The sequence below is a fragment of the Protopterus annectens genome, chromosome 3.part1 (assembly GCF_019279795.1).
Source record: "Protopterus annectens isolate FY-2018-M chromosome 3.part1, PAN1.0, whole genome shotgun sequence".
In the NCBI taxonomy this organism is placed as follows: domain Eukaryota; kingdom Metazoa; phylum Chordata; order Ceratodontiformes; family Protopteridae; genus Protopterus; species Protopterus annectens.
The window spans coordinates 851,737,492-851,759,725 of NC_056732.1; the positions used below are offsets into that span (position 1 = coordinate 851,737,492).

Here is a 22,234-nt window from a genome sequence, read left to right on the forward strand (position 1 = left end):
TTTGCAGGTTTTTATTTAGAGCCTCTGAGTATGATTTTGTATATTTATGTGTATTTTTTGCCAGTGCTGTTTTAGTATGTACTAGTAGTAGTATGTATGTATGTATGTAGTATGAAATTCTTTCAACATCTATTTATTTTTTTACTAATTTTCTATTTTTGCTTTAGCCTTGGACATTAGAACTTCCTCTCCTGAGAAATAATGCAAAACCTGTTACATATATTTTACTGCTTAATAACTGAAGCATAAGCTTATGCACATTGCAGCCTGAAATAAGCTCTGATAGTGTCTTTTTCAGAACACCCGACCTCTGACTTTGGGATTATTTGCACAGCTTTATCTTCCTCCTCTTCCTCCTCTTCAGAGTATTGTGGAGATTCCATGCTCTTGGGGCTTTCTGCCAAAGAGGACAAGTTTGCCAGTGTTCCACTCTCTATGCCTTTGAGAGATTTGGGAACACAGGTTGTGATAGCAACTTCAACTTTAATCACCATGTGCCCACAGTGTTAAGGAAGGCCTGCTATGTTGCACATCCCATAAGTAAGGGAATCACATCCAGAGCTAAGGATATCATAACTCCCCTGTACTCATCCCTTATCAGACTACTAATAGAGTACAGTGCTTCAGAAGCTTAGCCAATTGATGAAATTGATCATTTTTTCTTTATACTTTATACTTGGCGAGGGCAGGATGCTACTCAGGGTCAGGGTCATACCAGCCTGGGCTACATGATCAGAGAGCTCTTCCATGTCTCTTTTCATGTAGTCCAGGGAGGTATGTCTCAGGTCATTCACACCAACATGAACAATAACAGAGTCATATTTGTACTTGTTCTGGAGTGACCTGAGTGCTTGTGTTATGTGAAGGATTCTGGCTCCCGACAGGCAGCTAACAGTAACCTTCTGCTTGTCCAGCCTAGTGAGTGGGACGTCAGTGTGCCTGACTATAGAGTCACCTATTACTAGTGTGTCAGGTATGTTATTTTACCTTAAGGGCTGTGATTTGTGATTGTGCAGCACACTGATTTTGTGTTTTATGTGTTGTCTGGTTTGTGACGGGAGGTGCAGGTTGTTTGGGTGACTGCATTGGAGGTCTCTGATGCTTTTGCAGGGTTTTATTTAGAGCCTCTGAGTATAATTTTGTATATTTATGTGTATTTTTTGCCAGTGCTGTTTTAGTATGTATTAGTAGTAGTATGTATGTATGTAGTATGAAATTCTTTCAACATCTATTTATTTTTTTACTAATTTTCTATTTTTGCTTTAGCCTTGGACATTAGAACTTCCTCTCCTGAGAAATAATGCAAAACCTGTTACATATATTTTACTGCTTAATAACTGAAGCATAAGCTTATGCACATTGCAGCCTGAAATAAGCTCTGATAGTGTCTTTTTCAGAACACCCGACCTCTGACTTTGGGATTATTTGCACAGCTTTATCTTCCTCCTCTTCAGAGTATTGTGGAGATTCCATGCTCTTGGGGCTTTCTGCCAAAGAGGACAAGTTTGCCAGTGTTCCACTCTCTATGCCTTTGAGAGATTTGGGAACACAGGTTCATAGGTTCATAGGTTCATAGGTTCATACTAGGCTATCTGCCCTAGGGCATTTATAAGCCTAGCCAGAGTGTGTATGGCTTTCGCCACCCATTTTAAATTAATTTTGCTATGCCCTTTTTCGAGGTTAGTATACTGTGCTTCTGTCTAACAGTGACACAGAAGTGATACCCGGGGTAAACCTACGATCTTCCATCCACTCATCAAGATTCCTCTTGAAGAGAGTCAATGAGGGACTCTGCCTAACCTGGACTGGGATTTTATTCCAGAGTGAAGGGAGCCTCTGGGTTATGAATCTGTCCCTCCAGCATGTCCTATTTATTTCAGTGCTGAGGTTTAAGTCCCTCAAGCGCGTAGCTCGATGGGATTTGGATTTTCTGAGGTGCAGCATGTCCATTAATTCCGGGTTGGACATGGCTTTATAAGTCAGGCACAGATTGCCTCTGAGCAGGCGGTATGCCACTGAGTAGAGCTGGAGTTTCTTTAACCGGGCAGCATACGGCATCTGTTTGAGCCCCTTGATCCTCTTGGTGAGGTACTTTTGGGGTCTTTCCAGTTGCTGCAGGTGTCTGGTAAGGTACATCCCAAAATTGGCATTGTACTCAATTATGGGCCTGATGAGGGATGAGTAAAGAGGCACGATGACCTCCCCTGATCTAGATGTGAATCCTTTCATGATTAGGTGGGCTATATAAAATGTTTTTCTAACCACTTTGGCCACGTGGTTGTCAAATGAGAGATTGCTATCAACTTGGGTCCCCAGGTCCCTAATTACTTCTTCTGTACTTAATGGATTACCACCTATGTGGTAATTTGTGGGCACTTTGTTTTTTCCAAAGGGGATGACTATACACTTTTTGGCGTTTAGCTTGAGGCCATGGCTCTGGCACCAGTTGTCTGTTTCTATGAGGCCCTTTTGGAGGATGCTTGTGTCAGCTGGAGAGTCTATTATGGTGCCCAGTTTGCAGTCATCTGCGAACTTGGTCAGCCACAGTCCTTCCATGTTGGCCTGTACCTCCGAGAAATATATACCGAACAAGAGAGGTCCCAAGACTGAGCCTTGTGGGACGCCACTTGTAACTGGTTTGGAGTCTGACATGGCTCCAGCTATTCTAACCATGTGGGTTCTGTCCTTGAGCCAGTTTGCAACCCATCTAGTGACATAGGGGTTTATATTTAAGCTGGTGAGCTTATCTATAATGCCCGAGTGGGGTATTGTATCGAAGGCTTTGCGAGGTCCAGGTAGGCTGTGTGGACCACCTTCCCTTGTCAATGGCCTTGGTGACTGTTTCAAAGAAATTGACCAGGTTTAAGAGGCAGGATCTGCCCTTAACAAAGCCGAACTGGGTAGGATCCAGTGTCTGTAGGTCCCCAATATCTTTATTTATAAGGTCCATGATGATCCTTTCCATAGCTTTGCAGACCAAGCTAGTGAGACTTATGGGGCGATAGTTTCCAGGATCCGCTGAGGCACCACCTTTGTGGAGAGGGACCACTGTTGCTGTACGCCACTCTTTGGGTACATATCCTGTAGTAAGGCTGAGATTGAACAGTAGTTTTAGGTTTGGGTTTAGCTCTTCTTGGAGTTCATGTAGGACGCAGCCCGGGACACCGCCTGGTCCCATTGATGCTGTGTTTCTTGCTTTGGAGAGGGCAGCTCTTACCTGAGCATCTGAGATGTCAGGAGCAGCACTCTGCTGGGATAGATATTAGCCCTTTGGTGGGAGGGAGAAGTTTGTGCTGAACCTGTCAGCCAGGATGTTGGCAATGTCTGTGGGTTTGGTGTATTTTTAGTCATTTTGGACTAATTCTGAGCATATCTGGGAATTCCCACCCAGGTTCCTAACATAACTAAAGAAAGCCTTGTGATTATCCTTAGTGTCCTGTGCAATTTTTCTCTTGAAGCTGGCCTTAGACGATTTTATGACTGCCCATATTTTTTTGCTAATACTGATCAGAGATGCCTTCCCTTTTTGGGATTTTACTCTGTCATGTAGTAGCTTCCTCCTTCTATTGTATAGTTTGTTTATGGCTGGGGTCCACCAGACAGGACGCCTGCCTTTGGAGGATTGGGTTTTGGTTTTATTTGGGATTGCATGATCCATGCATTCCTGAAGGTGTTCATAGAATGCGTTTATAAAGGATTTTGTGGTCTGGGCCCTATTATCCAGAGGCCCGGGGGCTTTGAAGGATTCCACCTCGGTTTTGAGGAGTGTGAAATTTGCTTTAGAGAAGTTTTTCACTGTGATTTTCTGGGCATGGGGTGGGGTCGGGATGTGAATATCCAGTGAGATTAGTTTATGGTCTGATCTTACCAGTGAGGGATACACTTCTGGTCTGGAGCATAGAGTCCCCATGTTGGTGATGATCAGGTCCAGTATGTTTTCCCCTCTTGTGGGAGTGGTAACAAGTTGTTCCATAGCATTTGAGTTTATAAATTCTAGGAACCTTTGGGCTAGGGTGTTGGAGCTAGAGTAATGCTCCCAGTCTATGGTTGGGTAGTTGAAGTCACCCAATATAATGGTGTTTGGAGAGACCTTCATATTTTCCAGTGTTCTCAGGAAGGCCGAGTGGGGTTCCTGGGTTTGGGAGTGTGGTCTGTAGCAGGCTATAAACTGGAAGGCAGTTTTACCCACTGTTAGTTGCACATGGATAGTCTCTGATGCTTCGTGCTGTGCCACCAACCTGGAGGTGTGGGTATCTTTGATGAATATTGATACTCCCCCTCCTTTTGTGGTTCGGTCCAAGTTTTGGGGCCGAAAAGCATGGTATGAGGTGATAGCAAATTCAACTTTAATCACCATGTGCCCACAGTGTTAAGGAAGGCCTGCTATGTTGCACATCCCATAAGTAAGGGAATCACATCCAGAGCTAAGGATATCATAACTCCCCTGTACTCATCCCTTATCAGACTACTAATAGAGTACAGTGCGCCCTTCTGTATGTTCTTCACCAGACACCTGCAGCAGCTGGAGAGACCTCAGAGGTTTATCACCAAGAAAATGCAGGACTTTCAACACAAGATCTACATGGACAGACTGAAGGGCCTATAAACTATACTGTTTATCTTATAGGCTGCTTAGAAGCGTCTTGTGCCTGGCCTACAGAGCAGTCTCGGACCCTACCCTCATGGAAATGCTGGACATTTGCAAGTCAAATGGGACAAGATTCACTCAATAAGAGATCTTAACCTAGTCTGTAACGTTAACAGGACATGCTGGAGTGACAGATATGTCTCCCAGAGATTGCCACTCCTTTGGAACAAACTCCCAGTTCATGTAAAACAGAGCTCCTCAGTGACCCTATTTAAGCATAACTTAGACAACTGGATGGCAAACCAAAAATTTACCCTGAGAGTGTCACCTATGTCCCTCTTGAATAAGGGCAGTTGGTGCTGATCATAGACTTGCACTGCAAATATAGACCATACAACTTGGTCAATAAGGGAACAAGGGTATAACATGGTCAGGCTTATAAAGGCCCTAGGGCCAACAGCCTAGTAACCTCCTATGAACCTAGGAACCAGATCCTCTCCATTGAAGTTATATCTGTAAAAGCTGGAACATTTGTGCTGTGATGTTTTGACATATGCTCAGGATATGAACTTTATGCAAGTGCATGTTGAAAGACTGTTCTTTTTTTTCCTCTTCTAATTGCCTTTCTCTTTATTGTGTTTCTGTTTTGGTTTGCATGTGACATTCTTAACAACTCAGACTATAACTGAAAAAGTGAATTATGATCAGCTAACCAATGCAGTTATGTATAATTAAAACATTAGAACATCATACAAGACAAAGTAAGTCTCAGTAGCTCAACAGGTATCATGCTTGCCTTGGGTACAGAAGATCAGAAGGTTGTCAGTTCTGTCCCTGCACCATGTAATTTGGATTAATTTTCCATTACTGACACTGCAGTGCAGCATAAGAGGGGTTGCAGAACTCCTGAGTGAGCCATCCTTCAGATGAGATGTTAAACCGAAGCCCTATCTGCTTGAGTTGGTGGTAGCTCAGGTGAATGTGAAAGATCCCACAGCACTTAGCGAAAAAGAGTAGGGAAATTTCCCAAGTGCTCTTGCCAAATTCCCCCTAGCCAAGACGAAAACTATCTTGGTTCTCCCCTGAAAAGAAGCCACTGGTTTAATGGGACTAACCTGGTCAACAAAGTATAAATAAAGAAAAAACTTGGATATAAGCTTTGAGCAGTTACGATTATGGATCTTGACAATTGCAGTGATGTCCATATGGAGAACAATAATACTGGCTACTTTAATAGCACTAGACTGGTGTATTTATTCATGGAAAGTAAAGACAGGAGGTAAGATGATACCTGGCAATATATAAATATGTTGATATGCCTGTTAATAACACTGCAAGGGTGAAAGTCCAGGAAGAGTCCAGAAAAATCCAAGGATGGTGCAGTGGTGCAGCGGTAGCACTGTTGCCGAACAGCAAGAGGTTGTCCAGTTCAAGTCTCAGCTGGAGTGCCTTCTGTGTGGAGTCTGCATGTCCTCCCTGCATTCATGTGAGTTTTCTCTGGGTACACCAGTTTCCTCCCATGATACAAAGACATGCATCTGCAGTGTTTCTCCCTGGGCCTCTGCTGAAAATTGGCTTCATTCCAAGTTGGACTTTACTGGTAAACAAATGTTAAATAAATAAGAGTGAGGTATTTGTTTTTCTGTAGATTTTCTTAATTGTGAGCATGTCAGTTCACCAAAGGTAGTTTTGGAGAATGTCAAATCAGCAAAGTAAGTCTGCCAAAATTGCATTAATTTAAAGTGGAGTTTGCCTTTTTTGCCACTGTTGTGTGACCCTGGAGTTAGTTTATATAAGTTTGTGGGTGTCCCTCTACATCGGGGCCCAAAGGGGTTTTCCCCCTGCAAAAAAGTTTTCCTGAAGATATTTACTGAAGGCAGTTTCAGCAAACATTTTTTGGTGTTTTTACATTCGCCAAAAATGCCTTCAGCAACTCAACATGAATCTTCTTTATCATTCTGACTCTAAGGTACTACATTCAGTCATGAATACCGCAGATGAAGAAATTCAACAGAATCCCTAAGCTGATACAGAAATGTCCATCTGTAATCATGTACATGCTTTCACATCCTCACTAGGTTACCGACCCCTAGTAGTTGATGAATAACAGTTAGGTAACCTAGATGACAAAATGGAAACAATTTAATGGCCTAGGTAGTAAACGTTACTCTGGAATTCTCCAAAAACAGTATGTTTTCCCTATGTATGGTGATGCTTTACAGCTCGAGGTGAGGTTATACCACTGTCTGTATGTATGTAAATGTAGCTGCACTTCATAAGTACTTTCTTAAGCCTGCTGATTTTCTTCACTTATTAATATTTACCTGTATTTGTGCTACTACTGAGTAAACTGCCTAATGCACTGCATTTTTGTGCTATGCTTGCGTGGTTGAGTCTGCCTTTAGTATAACAGAATGAAGGTACAAGAAATCAGAATTCAAGCTCACTTAGTTACCTTCGAAACAGTGTAGAGAGACTGTACACAAGCCAAAGTCCATTCCACGAGTAAATGATTACCCACACTGAAAATGTCCATTTGTCAGGGGTGACCTCCAAAAAGAACTTTGCAGAAATATTTTTGGTTGTTGATAAGAAAATACCTGTCAAATCAATAAATGTTTATTTGTATTATTATATTCTCATTTTGCACTTTAGCTAGAAAAATAGCAAAGTGAAACAGGATAGCAAATAATGTTAGTATATCAATCCTTTTTTCTACTTTCAGAAATTAACTGTCGAAAAAGTTAATCAGTAGCTTACTGGCTTTATCATGTTTTGTCTGTCATGCAATCCTGAAAATTTACTCACTACTTTTTGACACTATGAATCTTTCCAGCAACATTCTCCACACAGTTAACATCTTTTATGTAAAAAAAAATAATTATCATAATTTACCCCATCGACTATAAGATGTAATTTGGTGAGCTTGCACATTTCATATTTTCAGTGACTTTGTTTCTTTTCAGTAATTTATCATTTTGGTAATAATTACAGGAAAAATATAATTCTAGAACTTCACAACATTGAGCAAATCTACTGAGTTCCTATACATGCAAACTGTAGTGAAATAATAAACTGATTTTGTTGTTTTTGTTTTGTCTCCTGCTCCAGCTGTCTGCCATCAACTGTGTTCAGGAGCAGCTCCTCAGACTTCGGCTCCAATGTCCCCACAGGCAGGGAATTCTTAATATAACTGAGTAAAAACAAAATGAAAACTCCAGCAAAACTGGAACTTCCAGTGAGTGACCTCCCAAACCTCTTGTATCAGAGGCACATGGGATATATGCAAATGAACCTTATGAACATCAGGTGTTTCAACTCACTGGTGATTCTGAATGCCCATGACTTGTTTTGTCGTTTCAGAATCGCTAATGAGCTGAAACACCTGATGTTCATAAGGTTCATTTGCATATATCCCATGTGCCTCTGATACAAGAGGTTTGGGAGGTCACTCAGTGGAAGTTCTAGCTTTGCTGGAGTTTTCATTTTGCTTTTACTGACTGGTTTTTCAGTGACCTTCTCACTCATTGTTTTAATATAACTGAGTAGGAATTGAGCAGAGGGAAGATCAGCATGTCCCAGTACAGTGCCATGCTGACAGCAGCACAGGGCTTTTTATTTTGACCCGTGCACTGTGTCCTATAATACCCAGTGTCCATACATAACACTCATGCTGTTGGACTAGAGTCCTCATTCCCCACCAATGACTATGAGCACTAAACTGAAAAGTCCTACCATCTCCCATCAGGACAGGTGACCCAACATAGATGCTTATCTGTTCCTATCCTCTACCAACTCCTCAAAGATCAGGTTCACTGATTGAACCTGTGGGGTTGCCCGTCTCACAGCCAGAGCTCCATCCCTCTGTATCAGAGAGCGGACCTCTGATAAAAATGTTCTTGTGTAAGACATACGTTTTAATGACATGAACTAAGTTATTGTGACACAGGTGCCAGTAGCTGTATTAGTATTTATTTCAGTAATATTTATTTCATATCATAACCACATTAATCATTGCCAGTGTACAACCAATGACTACATCTGACTTCAGTTACATTAATACTGTCATATATGTTTCAAATAAGCATTCTGTCATTGTTTGGTCATTCTCTGTGTTACATGTAAACAGTGTAATAATGTGAATTATGAGTCACAAATTGCCAAGAGTTAGCTAAATAGTTTTTGTCATTGTTATATGATTTCTGAAGCTGTTGGCAGTTAGTACAGAGGATTAAGTCTATGGGCTCTTAATAAGCTTCATCCTGTAGTCCATGGTTGGATTCCCTTACCCTGCATTTGCCTAAAGTGTGATTTTGAGCAAGTTAGTTAACCAGACAGTATTCCAGGGCTAAATCTGGACTGCACATTAGTCCTTTACCCATAAATAAAATCATAAATTCCACAACAGATCACTTGTGGCACACTTGCATGGTTTACTGGCTTATACGGCAACATATAATGAATACATATATATCTTATAAATTACACATCAGATTCCTAAAGGTCACATGGGCTACAGGGCACAGTAATGTTACAAACTTAAAACTGTTAAAGGTACATGAAATGCAAATTACAGGCACGGTTTAAACTATCATCTCAGTGTTTGAGAAACTGAGCGCACTAAAAGTAATCAATAAGATGGGGCAGATGAACAAGTGATAACTACATTGTAACTATAGAAACAGTGTGCATGACTTTTCAGTCACATGCAAATTTGCTGATAAGTAGTGCACATAAAGCAATGAGCTAATAATCAACTTCCTGGTACTACTGCCAAAAAATCTGCAAAGGAAAAAAAAAACAGACATGATAAGAACACAGTAGTGCACCTATAGTTTTGTATGGCACTCGAAAGGCACATTTGAAACATATATATCAAAGTAATAGTAGGTAAACAAACAGCTACACAGACAAGTGCTGCAAATAACAAATCTGCTATTGAAGCATCTCTGAATCTGAATGGAGAGATGAAAAAATCAGCAAGTAAAGAAGAGTAGTATTGCTGGAACAAAATTTATCCTCAAGTCTTGGTTGAGTACCATCATGAGGTCCACCATGTTTTCACAACATCGCATCAAGACAACACTGATATATGGATTGTATTTTATATAGCTTATATCATGGAGAGAGGTAGGCTAAAAAATAAAAAAGACAGCTGGGTGCACAAGTCCTAGGATAAAAAAGTGCCCAATCCTGGTATGCATACTGGTGCCAGGACCGGAAAAAATGACAGAGGAGAATCCTCAAGACACGGAAACATTCCTACACTGGGGTTAGGCCAGGCTCAGGGAAAGGATGGTCCCCTCTGTTGCAGAAGGAAGTAGTAGTCCATAAAAAAACATAAAAAAACTGACAGGCCAAAAAAGATTCATGGAGATGACAGAGTGGACTATTGGAGATAAGGAAAAAATTATGTATTGCTATTATTATGCAAGAAGCCCAGAATTTCCAGATAGAAGATATTCAAAAAGATTAAGACAGAAATTAGAGAAAAGAAAATGCTTGTACAGGAAAAACTGTTACAAACTTCAAATACAAATTTGTGTTCATTAGTACAACAAATCCATGAAAAGCATTGCACAGACAAAAAAACTTTGGGCTGCTTGGAAAAATAAGTGACAGAGGAAATGTGACAATACACAAAACTTAGAAATTTTTGAAAAGTATAAAAAAGAAACATGCTCATGGGAAAAAAAGAGAGATACGATATGGTGCAATATTTACGCAAAGGAGAATGCCAAACTAAATAAAAAAGTATTTCTGAAGATATCTGAAGAGAAATACATGCAAAAGCAACCATACACAGAAAATTTCACAATATAAAAATAAGGTCACAAAGGGGGAATGTAGAATAGAAGACTAGCAAAATAAAAGTTAAACAAATAGAAGCTGAAGTTATGGATTACCTGAGAAGTGATGGATTTAGTGCAGAAAATCCAACTCAGGTTACGTGACAGCATGATAGAATATAGAGTCCCCAAAGTAAGGACAAACAGATGGAGTAGGAAACATCTGAAGAAGAAATATGGACATGGGAAAGAAAGAGATTTAATATGGTGGAAAATTTATGAAAAGGAGAAAGCAAAACTAATCAATACAAATAAAAGTTACACCAAAGATATTTGAAGAGAAATAGAGGCAAATGTATCTGAATATGGAAAATTTCACAATACAAAAATAAGAAACAAAGGGAATTATGGAGCTGCTACACATCCGCAGCATGGGGGTCAACCAATCTAGGGATCTAAACTTAGTAAGCAACTCAAACAAAACATGCTGGAGAGACAGATATGAGTGTCAGAGACTGCCCCTTCTTTGGATCAGGCTTCCTATTCATGTTACGCAGAGCCCTTCCATGGTCCTCTTGAAATGCAGTTTGGATCAATGGATGGGGAATTGCAAATTCACAACTAGGGTAGCACCTATGTTCCTTATGGGTATTGGTAATCTGTGTAAGATACTCAAGGCATAGGCATAAGCCCATGCCATCCTCTATCCTGCTCTGATATTGGCAAAACCAACTCACAATTTACGTTGGAAGGAATTAAACTAGTGGGATGTTACCCATGTGGACATTGCAGTTTTTGCAAGTTTGTTCCCAAAGAGAAATCCTTTACCTTTTCAAAGTGTTTCAAAGTATTTGACATCTTAGTATATGATAACTTTAGTACGGACTGGGTTGTACATTTAATTAGATATACTTGCTCTGCTTTTTATGTAGGTCAAACATCACATCCCTTTAAACTGAGAATTTCTGAACATTTAAGTGATAGCAGATGTTCCAAGGGCACTAATGCTTTGTACAAAAACAGTTTAAAACATACTAAAGCCAGACATTCACTTATTATTATTGATAAAGTAGGGGGAACAAATATGCAAAAGGAGGGATTCCACTCTATGTTAAATTATAAGGAACATATGTGGATCATCAGGTTGGGGCTTTATTTCCCCCAGGAATTAATGAGCATTTGTAACAGCCAATAGGATTGAAGTATAGGTCTATTTTTATATATATATATATATATATATATATATATATATATATATATATATATATATATATATGAGATGTTTATATATTGTTTTATTGCACTGATGAAGGCTGAGTACCGAAACCGTTATGCTTTTTAGTTCACCCTTTGGGTGTTTGTAATGTATGTATTTTGATTTAACCCTGGGTTAAATTAAATCTGCTTTGCTTGAGAGCTGTTTTTGAATGATGGCCTGTTTGAATTTCATGAACTTTGGTACCTTGGGCCATGCACCGTTCCATACATGCGTGGGGGTTGGAGTTGTCTAATCTGCAAGATACTCAAGGCATAGGCATAAGCCCATGCCATCCTCTTGCCCCTATGGGCCATATATTGGGTAAAATCAGATTATATTGGCTAGGCATGTAAGTGCTCTTAAGCCATTAGCCTAGTAATCTCCTATGAACATGTGAAAGTAGAAAGGAGGACTAGTAATGGAGAAGTTAAAGAAACAAAAATTGAAGTTATGGATTACCTACGAAGTGATGGATTTAGTATAGAAATTCCAGCTCAGGTAATGTCACAGAATGATGGAACAGTGAATCCCCAAAATAAGGAGAAACAGGTAGAACAGCAAGCATATGATCACTTGCCACATGAAGATGTTCTGGAGCCTTCAGCAGGAAACCAGTACAAAACTTCAGCTGGAGTTTCACAGCAAGGGAAGGAGTAGTAAAACAAAGGCAAATCTGATGCAGTCAATGTTGTGGAGTGTTGGGCCAATGAGATCCCATAGGAAAGAGCAGCAGATGAGACAGGATGCAGCTGAAGAGAATATGTCACGGGAAGGTGGTCTGGAGCTTTCTTTAGAATACCGCCAGGAAACAGTTTAGAAGGAAAGGAGCCAAAGGAAGAGTTGCTTGATTTAACAGAGATGGATAGACAAATACGATCAACGAAAGAAATAGATTACAGAAAGTAAGTAAGATCCAAAATGTTAGAAGTCTGATAAAACAGATGAACACAGAAATCAACACTATTGACAGAAATTCATGTGATATAATAGAAGTAACTAGGATATATTACCGTGCACCTAAATTAATAACAGATAAAGTCTTACCATAAAAATGCACATCAATAAGGTAAAGGAAGGGAAGAAATAAATTGCCATCATGGAAGCATCAATTAGAGAAAACTATAAAGCAATTAAAACTAGAAGTGCTACTGTTAGAAGAGTATAGAAGGGGGAACAGATCAAAAATTCTTAGAGAAGATAGACATGATAGAAGCAATGCACATATTAGAACAAACTGCGATCCATTGTACGCTATTGCTAATAATAAACTAAAGATATCAGCACAGGCAGGATATACAGATAAATATAAAGGAAGGTACAAAACAAGCAATTAATTGATGACTACAATCAGGTTTATAGAAAATTGGGAAACAAAGCAAAAGGTATAGAAACACTACCAAAAAAAGAAGACAGACACATTTTGGAAAAATATTTATGAAGACCATGCGGAACATAACAAAAGATGCTGAATAGATAGAAGTAAAAGAAACAGTAAGAAGCTCAAATGTACACGATATGAAATAGAATGAAGTAATGGCTAGAGAAATTGAAACAAAATTAAGAAAAGCTCCTAAATGGAAAACCCCATGCCCAGATGTGGTACCTAACTTCTGGCTAAAAGTATTAACATCCTTAGATGAAGATTTAGCCTTGAGTAAGAACTGCTTCTATGTGCATCCCAAACAGACACTAACCTGGTTAATAACAGGAAAGCAATACTCCTCCATAAGAGTGAACCTGTAAGCCATCCTATAAACTATAGACCAATAACTTGCCTTCTGATGATGTATAAACTATATACTGGAATTAATGATGAAAGAGTTTATAGTCGCTTTGAATAAAGTTCAGTCATGGCAATAGAACAAAAAGGTAACAAAAGAAAGTTTTACAGAACAAAGGTTCATTTGATGCTAAATAAATTAATACTGGAGAATTGTAAAAAGGGGTAGAATCCAAGTATGGCATGGCTGGATTACAAAAAAAATTGACAGCATCACACATTCATGGATAAAGGAGCACTTACAGATATATAAGCTACAGCCTATATTGATAGATTACTTGGCAGTGACCATGAAACAGTGGCAAACCACTTTGACTTAAACCACAACAAAGGGCAAATTATTATCCCAGGGATAAAAATTCAAAGGGAAATATTCCAGGGTGATTCTTTGCCACCACTGTTGTTTTGTCTTGCCTTAACTCATTAAGTTGTTTAATTAACAAATTAGGTCTTTATTATAATTTGGCTCTCAGGAAGCAACCTTACTTAAAGATTTTATCATCTAGTTTTTGTGGATGACTTAAAATTAAATAGTTCATCAGATGAGGAGTTGAAAGCACAACTGCGAGAGGTTAAAACTTTCTCAGATCATATAAGAATATCTGTTCTTAATAAATGTGCAAAAGCAACGTTTAAAGCAGGAAAGTTGTGGTACCAAGAAAATATCAACATAGGACAGGAATGTGATAGAAAGAAGCTTGAGCAGGAAGGAGTATACAAATATTTGGGAATTGATGAAGGATAGGCAATAAAATGTGAACAAATGTGAACACAGCTCAGTAAAGAATACTTTAGAAGACTCAAACTAATATTGAAAACAGCCCTGACATCTAAGAACAAAGTCCAAGCTATAAACCAATTTGCTGTCCTTGTTTTAACTCACAGTTTTGATGTGATTGATTGGCCTCAAAAGATATTGGATCAGATGGACAGGAAAACAAGAAAAATGCCTCACACCTACTAAATGATATATAAAAATCAACATATACCATGATTATATGAAAGGCATTGGAAGCATGAACTACAAAGCATTATAGAGAGCATTGAAATTTACATCACATGGGATCACCCATTGCCAACAATTCAAAAACACAGATGTGAGAAAACCAGATTAGTAGTCCATGAAAAAAAAAACAAAAGTAGCATTGATCACTGAAACTGCTACACCTAGTGATTACAGTGTCTCATGTATAAATAGACACAAACTGATAAAATATTACGATTCGCAGGAGAAATGAACGCAATATGGAAGAAAGATACCCAGACAGTTCCAATAGTGGTAGGAACAATGGGTCTAATAAACAGAATTTATGGTCATATTTAGATATGCTACCAATACATGTAATTCCATATGAATTGCAGAAGAAGTCATTTTTGGGTACATTGCAAGTGCTGTGAAGAGCACTTTTGGCTAACAGCAAAGATTAAAACAATACTAATTTCATGAACTTTAATTATGCCCTGTCTTTTGGAGAAATTAAACCCAGAGTGGTACAGTGCAACCTGGAAGTTACATAGTGCAGGGTTACAAATACTGCACATAGATAAATCAGGCTTCTAAATGGTAGTAGAGAAAGACATTCCTGGATTTAGAGCCATGCTAGAGTAAGAGATCTGTACAATACCAAGAGTGAGAATGAGGTATATGTAAATGTGCACCAGTGTCTCATCAATACAATGATGGTGTCTAAAGTTATACATGATGTGTTCAGTCTGTCCTGTAACAGGGTCAAAATCCGTATATTAGAGCAACTGGGGGAATATTAGAAATTATAACACTAATAGTCCTACAGCTGAGAATTTCATGGAAGCACATGGGGGTTTAGATTCTGGTTTCTTCTTTTCAGTATTAGGAAAGCCTTTTTATCAAGGGGTGGTGATTATGTAAGTAAGTTACTAGAATTAGAAACTAAGTTAATTTTAAATTATAATGCATTATTTCCTGTTGGTTTGAATCATGAAGTAAATGTTTAATATATAAAATAAAAATGTATAAAAATGAATGGTTTTAATGGAAATGAAGAAAAAGAAACAAAAATATTTATTAAATGGTATAATTCTATAATTGTTGGGATAATAGGTTGCACATGTATATGTAGATGGGATTTTAACTGCTATTCAGATCCCTGAAGGTGAATGGCTGAGGTACCAGATCAATAGTGGCTGAATAATGGAATAAACAATTAGAGCTGAGCTCTGTGTTTTTTTTTGTAAGGGCTTCAAAACCTTCCTGCACCTCTTGCCAAAACTTATATACCAACTCTGACAACACACTTTCCCTGGAGTAAATGCCACTTGGGTCACAGAATCATCCACCTATCTTGCATAATCTCCTTATAGCCTATACTCACTTTCTATGCAGTACACACCAAGCACAGACACACACACACACACACACACACACACACACACACACACACACACACACACACACACACACACACACACACACACACACACTTCAAATTCCTTTACCTATACTTACTGTCGTCACTCAGACACACTGCAAGCTTCTGATTTCATTCATAACAACTACTGATCATTCACTACCTTTCTGCCACACACACATGCGCAAGCATCAGACCAGAAACATTATGAAACTCTAAGCATATTGCTACCTTCTGATCACTCACACAAAACTCACTCACAATGGAAGCATCTTCCAAAACACTACAGACCTAATCTGCACACAACCCTCCTCTCAAGCCCTAAAGCACACCATCAAACCTACTCATGACACACTTGCACACAGACATGCACACCTAACATCGCTCTTATATAGGCATGTATATTAACTCTGCACATGCTCTCAATCTGTGTGTGTGTGTGTGTGCGTGTGTGTGTGTGTGTGTGTGTGTGTGTGTGTGTGTGTGTGTGTGTGTGTGTGTGTGTGTGTGTGTGTGTGTGTGTGTGTGTGTGTGTGTGTATATATATATATATATATATATATATATATATATATTTTTTTTTTTTTTTTTCCATCTGGTATGGTTGCAGCTCTATCAAATGCAGATGTTGTGGATAGGTATTTCTGGTGCCAGAACTGTTAAAAGCATGTGTTGTTAAGTGCAGGAGCAAGCAATAGGAGTAACACTGAAAGTTGCTTTTATTGTGGAGACATGCATGTGGTCATGGTAAGTAGGAGTGGATGGGAATTCCTAAAGATTTGGATATACTAAAAGTTTCAGCATTAGGTGTGTGTGTCTGTGTGTGTGTGTGTGTGTGTGTGTGTGTGTGTGTGTGTGTGTGTGTGTGTGTGTGTGTGTGTGTGTGTATGAAATATGTGGGTGCATCTCGTTTAGTAGAACTGCTAAGGAAGTAGTTTTTAGTAAGGTGATGTGCAGGGATGGGGTTAGCACACATGAGTAAGGGTGGGCAGGGGAGTATTTTGTATTTGTACACTGACAGTGATACACAGTTTTTCTATTTTCTCTCCAGTTGTGTTAACCATGGAGTTAGTACGCTGGTGGGGAGGTTGGGCCAATTAACATTCAAATAAATACACTTGAGAATAAGTCTATAGTTAGTAAGCAGACTTAGGAAAGAGTACAGTTTGCCCCATCAGCTAACGTTAATTTTAACTGGTTAAGTGAACTGATACATCTCCTACTCTTTTCAACCATGACCCAGGGCACAGGCCATAATGTCAAAGGTAAATGCAATTGATATGGACAGTTTAGCATAGCCAGTTAACCACTAGGTTTTTGGCATATGGGAGTGGGGTGGAGCTGGGGTCTGGATTATTCAAAGACAATCCACACAGGCACAGGAAGAACATGTAGACTTCCTACACACTGACTGGAAGTCATAGTTCATAGTTATATACTAGGCTAACAACCAGCAGGGATTAGTTGAATCCAATACTCTGGAGCTGTTAAGTAAAGATCTTAATCACTGAAAAACAGTGCTGTCAAAGTTCCAGAATTACATGGTGTGGATGTTGCCCATGGAAAACAAGACATGCGTCAATTTATGTACAAAAGAGATGGAAGCAAGAAGAGCACCATAAACCGAGGTGATTTTTAATTTTTGGTGATCATCTATCAAGTATTGCCATAGGTCAGACCAGTGGTCTACCTTTTGCAGATAGCTGAGACTAGAAGCTTGAACCAAATCATGTCCAGTCTAAGAAGGAAAGAAGTCCATTGATGTTTTCCAGGTCTGTCAGAACTGAAAGCTGTACATTAATTAATAAATAATATCCTGAAAGGTCTAGAAACCATAAGGGAAATAACTGTCCCTGCTAACTATTGCTTTAGAATATTGATTTAAGAAAAGGAGTCTTGGTAAGTAGTGATGGAAAAAACTTTGTAAGAATGACCATTATAATAAGCTTCCCAATCTCAGGAGAGATGCAAGGATAGCTACAAATATAGCTGAAAATAACTGACATAGAAATACAAGCTGTCCTGTTGGTAAATATAAGACCTTTTGAAAACTTACTAATGATATAACAAGGATACTAAATTTGCATGTGGACTGAATAATCAGCATATTACTTAATTTTAAGGACTGTATTTTAAATATTAATGATAATACCTTTGCCATTTCTAATGCTATAGTTTCTCATATCAATGCTGAAGTTCGCATTTTAAAGTAAGACGATTTTGGTTATTTTTTGTAAAGAATCTTTTGGAGCTGCTAGAGTTGTGAAGTACGTCTCTTGGACTAGATATTCATGCTACCATTCTTAAACTGGCTAGATTAAATATGTCAGTAACCGATTCCATATTATCTTGAGGAGTTCCACATTTGTTTAAGCATACTGTCACATGAAATTTACCTAACACCCATCTCCAAAATCAGTTCAGGATTATAGAATCATAGCTAACCTAAGACTCTTAGCCACATTTTTGGAAAATATTGTTTTTGTACAGTTATTAGATTATGTTAGCAAAAAATGGCTGTATCACCACATAAACAACATAATTTCAAGAGGAATTAATACTCTCATAAACACTTTCAATGTTACAGACATGATTTACTCTAATACAGAGACAGATTGTTAACTGGTGTGGTTTTGAAGATTTAAAAACCAAAGCTTTTGCAACTATAAGTTAATAGCTTTTTAAGCTGGTTATATATGGGGTTTGGAGATTTTTTTGAGATTATTTAGTAGTTACTTAAATGATAGTTCCTTAATACTATGGTTGATAGAAGTATATTAGAAGTTGGCACCTTTACAGCAGGAGTGGTCACCAGGCAAAATCCTACCTGTAAATGGAAAAAAAACAAATGCAATGATCTTTGGGACTCCTAAAAGAGTAAGCATGCAGATTGTGTTATGTTATAGGATTTCTGTAATAATCTAAGAGCCACGGTATGAAAGACTGAATATCTTGGGTTTTGGGCACATTCTTCCCAATATTACATTATCATGTTGAAAACTGTGTTAATGGGATGTTGACATAGTGGAAAATAAATTACAAACTGACTAGTTTTCTTAAATCTAAAATCCAGAAAAGCTATTGGCAAAACAGTGTTAATGCCTGTGTTCAAGTGTGCTTTTCTGGTTATTTCACTAAACTCGTCAGATAATACTGGTATTTTGCAAACAGTTGTTACTAGGATTTGTAGATTTATAGCTCTTTCCTAAGCTCATGAGCAATGCTCTCTGATTAGACAATGCAAAGTGGATTCCTAATTCAGCATGTTTCACTTTGTTTGCCCCAAATACATTTACATTTTAGACTTTAGTTACTGCCTACCTCTAGCTTATTTGCTAAAACACTTCAGAACATTATTATGAGCTAAATTCCTAAAAACAAGGGTTTAGATTCATAGGCTCATATGGACTTACTAGGCTATTGCCCTATAAGGATCATAAGAACCCTAGCCTTACATTCCCATGATTGTTTTTAGCCCTTGTATTTTATATACAAATAACACAGAGATGGGATACATAAAGATATATTGGGACATTTACATTTTCCCCCTATCCATGAGAGACAAGGGTGGTAAACTGGGGTTGAATTTGTGGTTACCTATCCATTCATCTAAATTATATTTGAACAGATTAATAGAAGTTCTTTATGTGGCATGGAAGATGGTTCCATAGAAGTGATGTTCTCTGTGATACATACCTATCCCTCAGACATGTTATAGTTACTTTACAAAAAAGACTGAGATCCCTTGAAAGGGTGTTTATGATACAATTGGAAATGTGTAATAGGTCTGACAGAACAAGGTCTGCTGAAGCTCTCTACATGAAGCACAAGTCATCTTTCAGTAGCCTCTGATATACTGAGAAAAGGGACAAGGCTTTGAGGCAGTCTACATAATTTGTATGATTTAGGTTCTTGATTTCTTTTAGTGAGAAAGTGTTATGGTCATTCTAGTTCTGACAAGTGTTTAGACAGGTACATACCAAAAGGGGCATTATACTTAATGACTGGCTGAATGAGTGCTAAGTTTTCTCTTTGCTTATGAAGTTGCCTAAACTTATCTTCACAAACCCTTTTGAATTTAGCTACCAGTGGGTTTTGACTTGGTAAAAACACACACACTTTCCCTTTCCAAACTCAAGTCACATGTATCAGAAGGTTTGCCAGAAAAATAATTTTAAATTATATTTTCTAATAAATAATTTGAGCTGAATTAATACTTTGGCGGTGTCTAATTTAAAATTTGGTACAAATTTGAAACCTTTTATAAAGTCAAACAACAATCAAAGAGGGAAACACCTGATAAATTAAATACATTAAAGCCAGTATATCCAAGTGTACTAAATCTTCCCATACAACCACAAATGCACTGCTCAAACTTGGGCTAATTAATGCTATTCACCCTGCCCCTGCCCCATCACTGCTGAAGGTAATAATTGTTCTTCTTGTAATTTGAAGAAGTCTGTTGGGTATGACCCATCTGCTGTTGTGCCAGTTTCTCTGACCATCTCACCTAAAACTCATCTAAAAAAGGAGATTCATAAGTATTATCATCAACTGGCTCCAAATTAGCCATATTTTTGTTTCCAATGGGAGTCTCCACAGTCTTAGCATCAACCTGTGTGTTTCTATAAAAAGGAGGGGACTTACGATATGCCTGATTTTCCTCATATTCATGCCTATCACTATCAAGTTTATTAACCTTCCATTCTTTGTTCCACTTTACAATATTGTCCACTTTCATACAAATGTTGCTATCATCCCCTTTAATGGAATTAAAAATCAAATCATTAACCACCACGTCATTCAGTTTCTTTAATTCTGCATTAAGAGTAACAAGTTTCCTCTCATTGTCTTTAATTAAAAGTTCAATTAGCCTTAACTCAGTAGTGTCAAACAACTCTAATAATTCATTGTGTAAAATAGAGTTTGATTCCAACTCAACAGCTAATTTCCATAATCTCAGTCCCTTGGATATCTGCTTGATCTACAGACATTCATAAAAATAACTATTCTCAAGTTGTAAATTCCTAAACTTAAGAAGTTTCTTTTCAAACTTAGCCAAATGCACCTTCAACCTAGCTCATGAAACAACATAAGATGAATTAAATGACAACTGAGGAGCAATTAACCAATAACCAAAATTGATAGCATTTGAATACTGGGTACTCACTACTTGCTGGCGACCACCATTGAGACCTTCATGTAAATCATCAGTTTGTCTAGTACTTCTCTGCAGATGGGAACCCAAGCCTCAGAATTAAATATAAATGAAGCCCCCTCCTTATCTGAAACTGGAGGCACAAACTTCGACATTTGCTGAAGTAAAATAGTCAAATCACCTGGTAGTCCCATCTCTTGGGTACTCAAAAAGGATCTGTTCTGTGAAGACATCCCACTGGAACTTCTGCCACACACAATCTAAGAACCAAAAACACAGTAGACAATGTAGAACTAATAAACAACAAACAGGAGGTTTACTGAGAAGTTCGCTGACCCATGTTCCAGAGAAATTAAGATCGTACACTTCAGCACAAACCACAAAATCGCTTTGTAATGGGAAACATACTTCCCAATCACTTTTATTACAAAAAATCAGTACATGTGACCAATTTTATTACAATAACTTCCTGTATGTGTGTTCGTCAGATGACAAATTTAACATTTTTAAAAGAATAGTCAAAGCTGTTCTTTATAACAACAGCCCCCTTAGCCGGTTTTATAACCCGTAGGCTTCTATTCTTCATGAAATGATTTAGTAACTGCCTTTCATCACAGGACAAGTTATCAACATAAATTTCTCTTTGATTTTGAAGTTGCCTAAACTTGTCTTCAGAAAGCCTTTCAAATGTAACTACTAGTAGGTTTTGATGGGGGTAAAAACACACTTTTCTTTTTCAAACTTAAATCGCATATATCAGGAGGTTTGCCAGAAAAAAAATTAAATTCAGTTTTCTAGTAAATAATTTATTTACTAGAAATAATTTGAGCCCAATTAATACTTTGGCAATGTCTAATTTAAAATTTGGTAAAAAAAATGAAACCTTTTCTAAATAAAGTCAAACAGCTTTCAGGGAGGGAAACACCAGGTAAATTAAATACATTAAAACCAGTACTCAAGTGTAGAGTCTCCCACTGGCAACAATGATATCGCTAACTTGGCGCTAGCTGATGAAAATACTGTTGAACTTCCTTTTTTAGATGGGTTTCAAGTGAGACGGTCGGAGAGACTGACACAACAGCAGATGGGTCATACCCAAGAGACTTCTTTCAATTACATAAGGAACAATTATTACATTCAGCAATGATGGGGCAGGGGCAGGGTGAAAAGCATTAATTAGCCCTAGTTTGACTAGTTCACTTGTGGTTGTATGGGAAGATTTAGTACACTTGAGTATACTGTTTTTAATGTATTTAATTTATCTGGTGTTTCCC

At 38.1% G+C, this 22,234-nt stretch overlaps 1 protein-coding gene across 1 annotated transcript in view; it reads right to left on the reverse strand.

Annotated features, from left to right (window-relative positions):
• LOC122798300 overlaps positions 1-22,234 on the reverse strand; it is an 855,395-nt gene that overhangs the window by 697,398 nt on the left and 135,763 nt on the right. Inside the window, exon 2 of the mRNA XM_044067127.1 lies at positions 7,044-7,188. Coding sequence (XP_043923062.1) covers positions 7,044-7,188 — 145 coding nt within the window. The remainder of the gene's footprint in view (positions 1-7,043; positions 7,189-22,234) is intronic.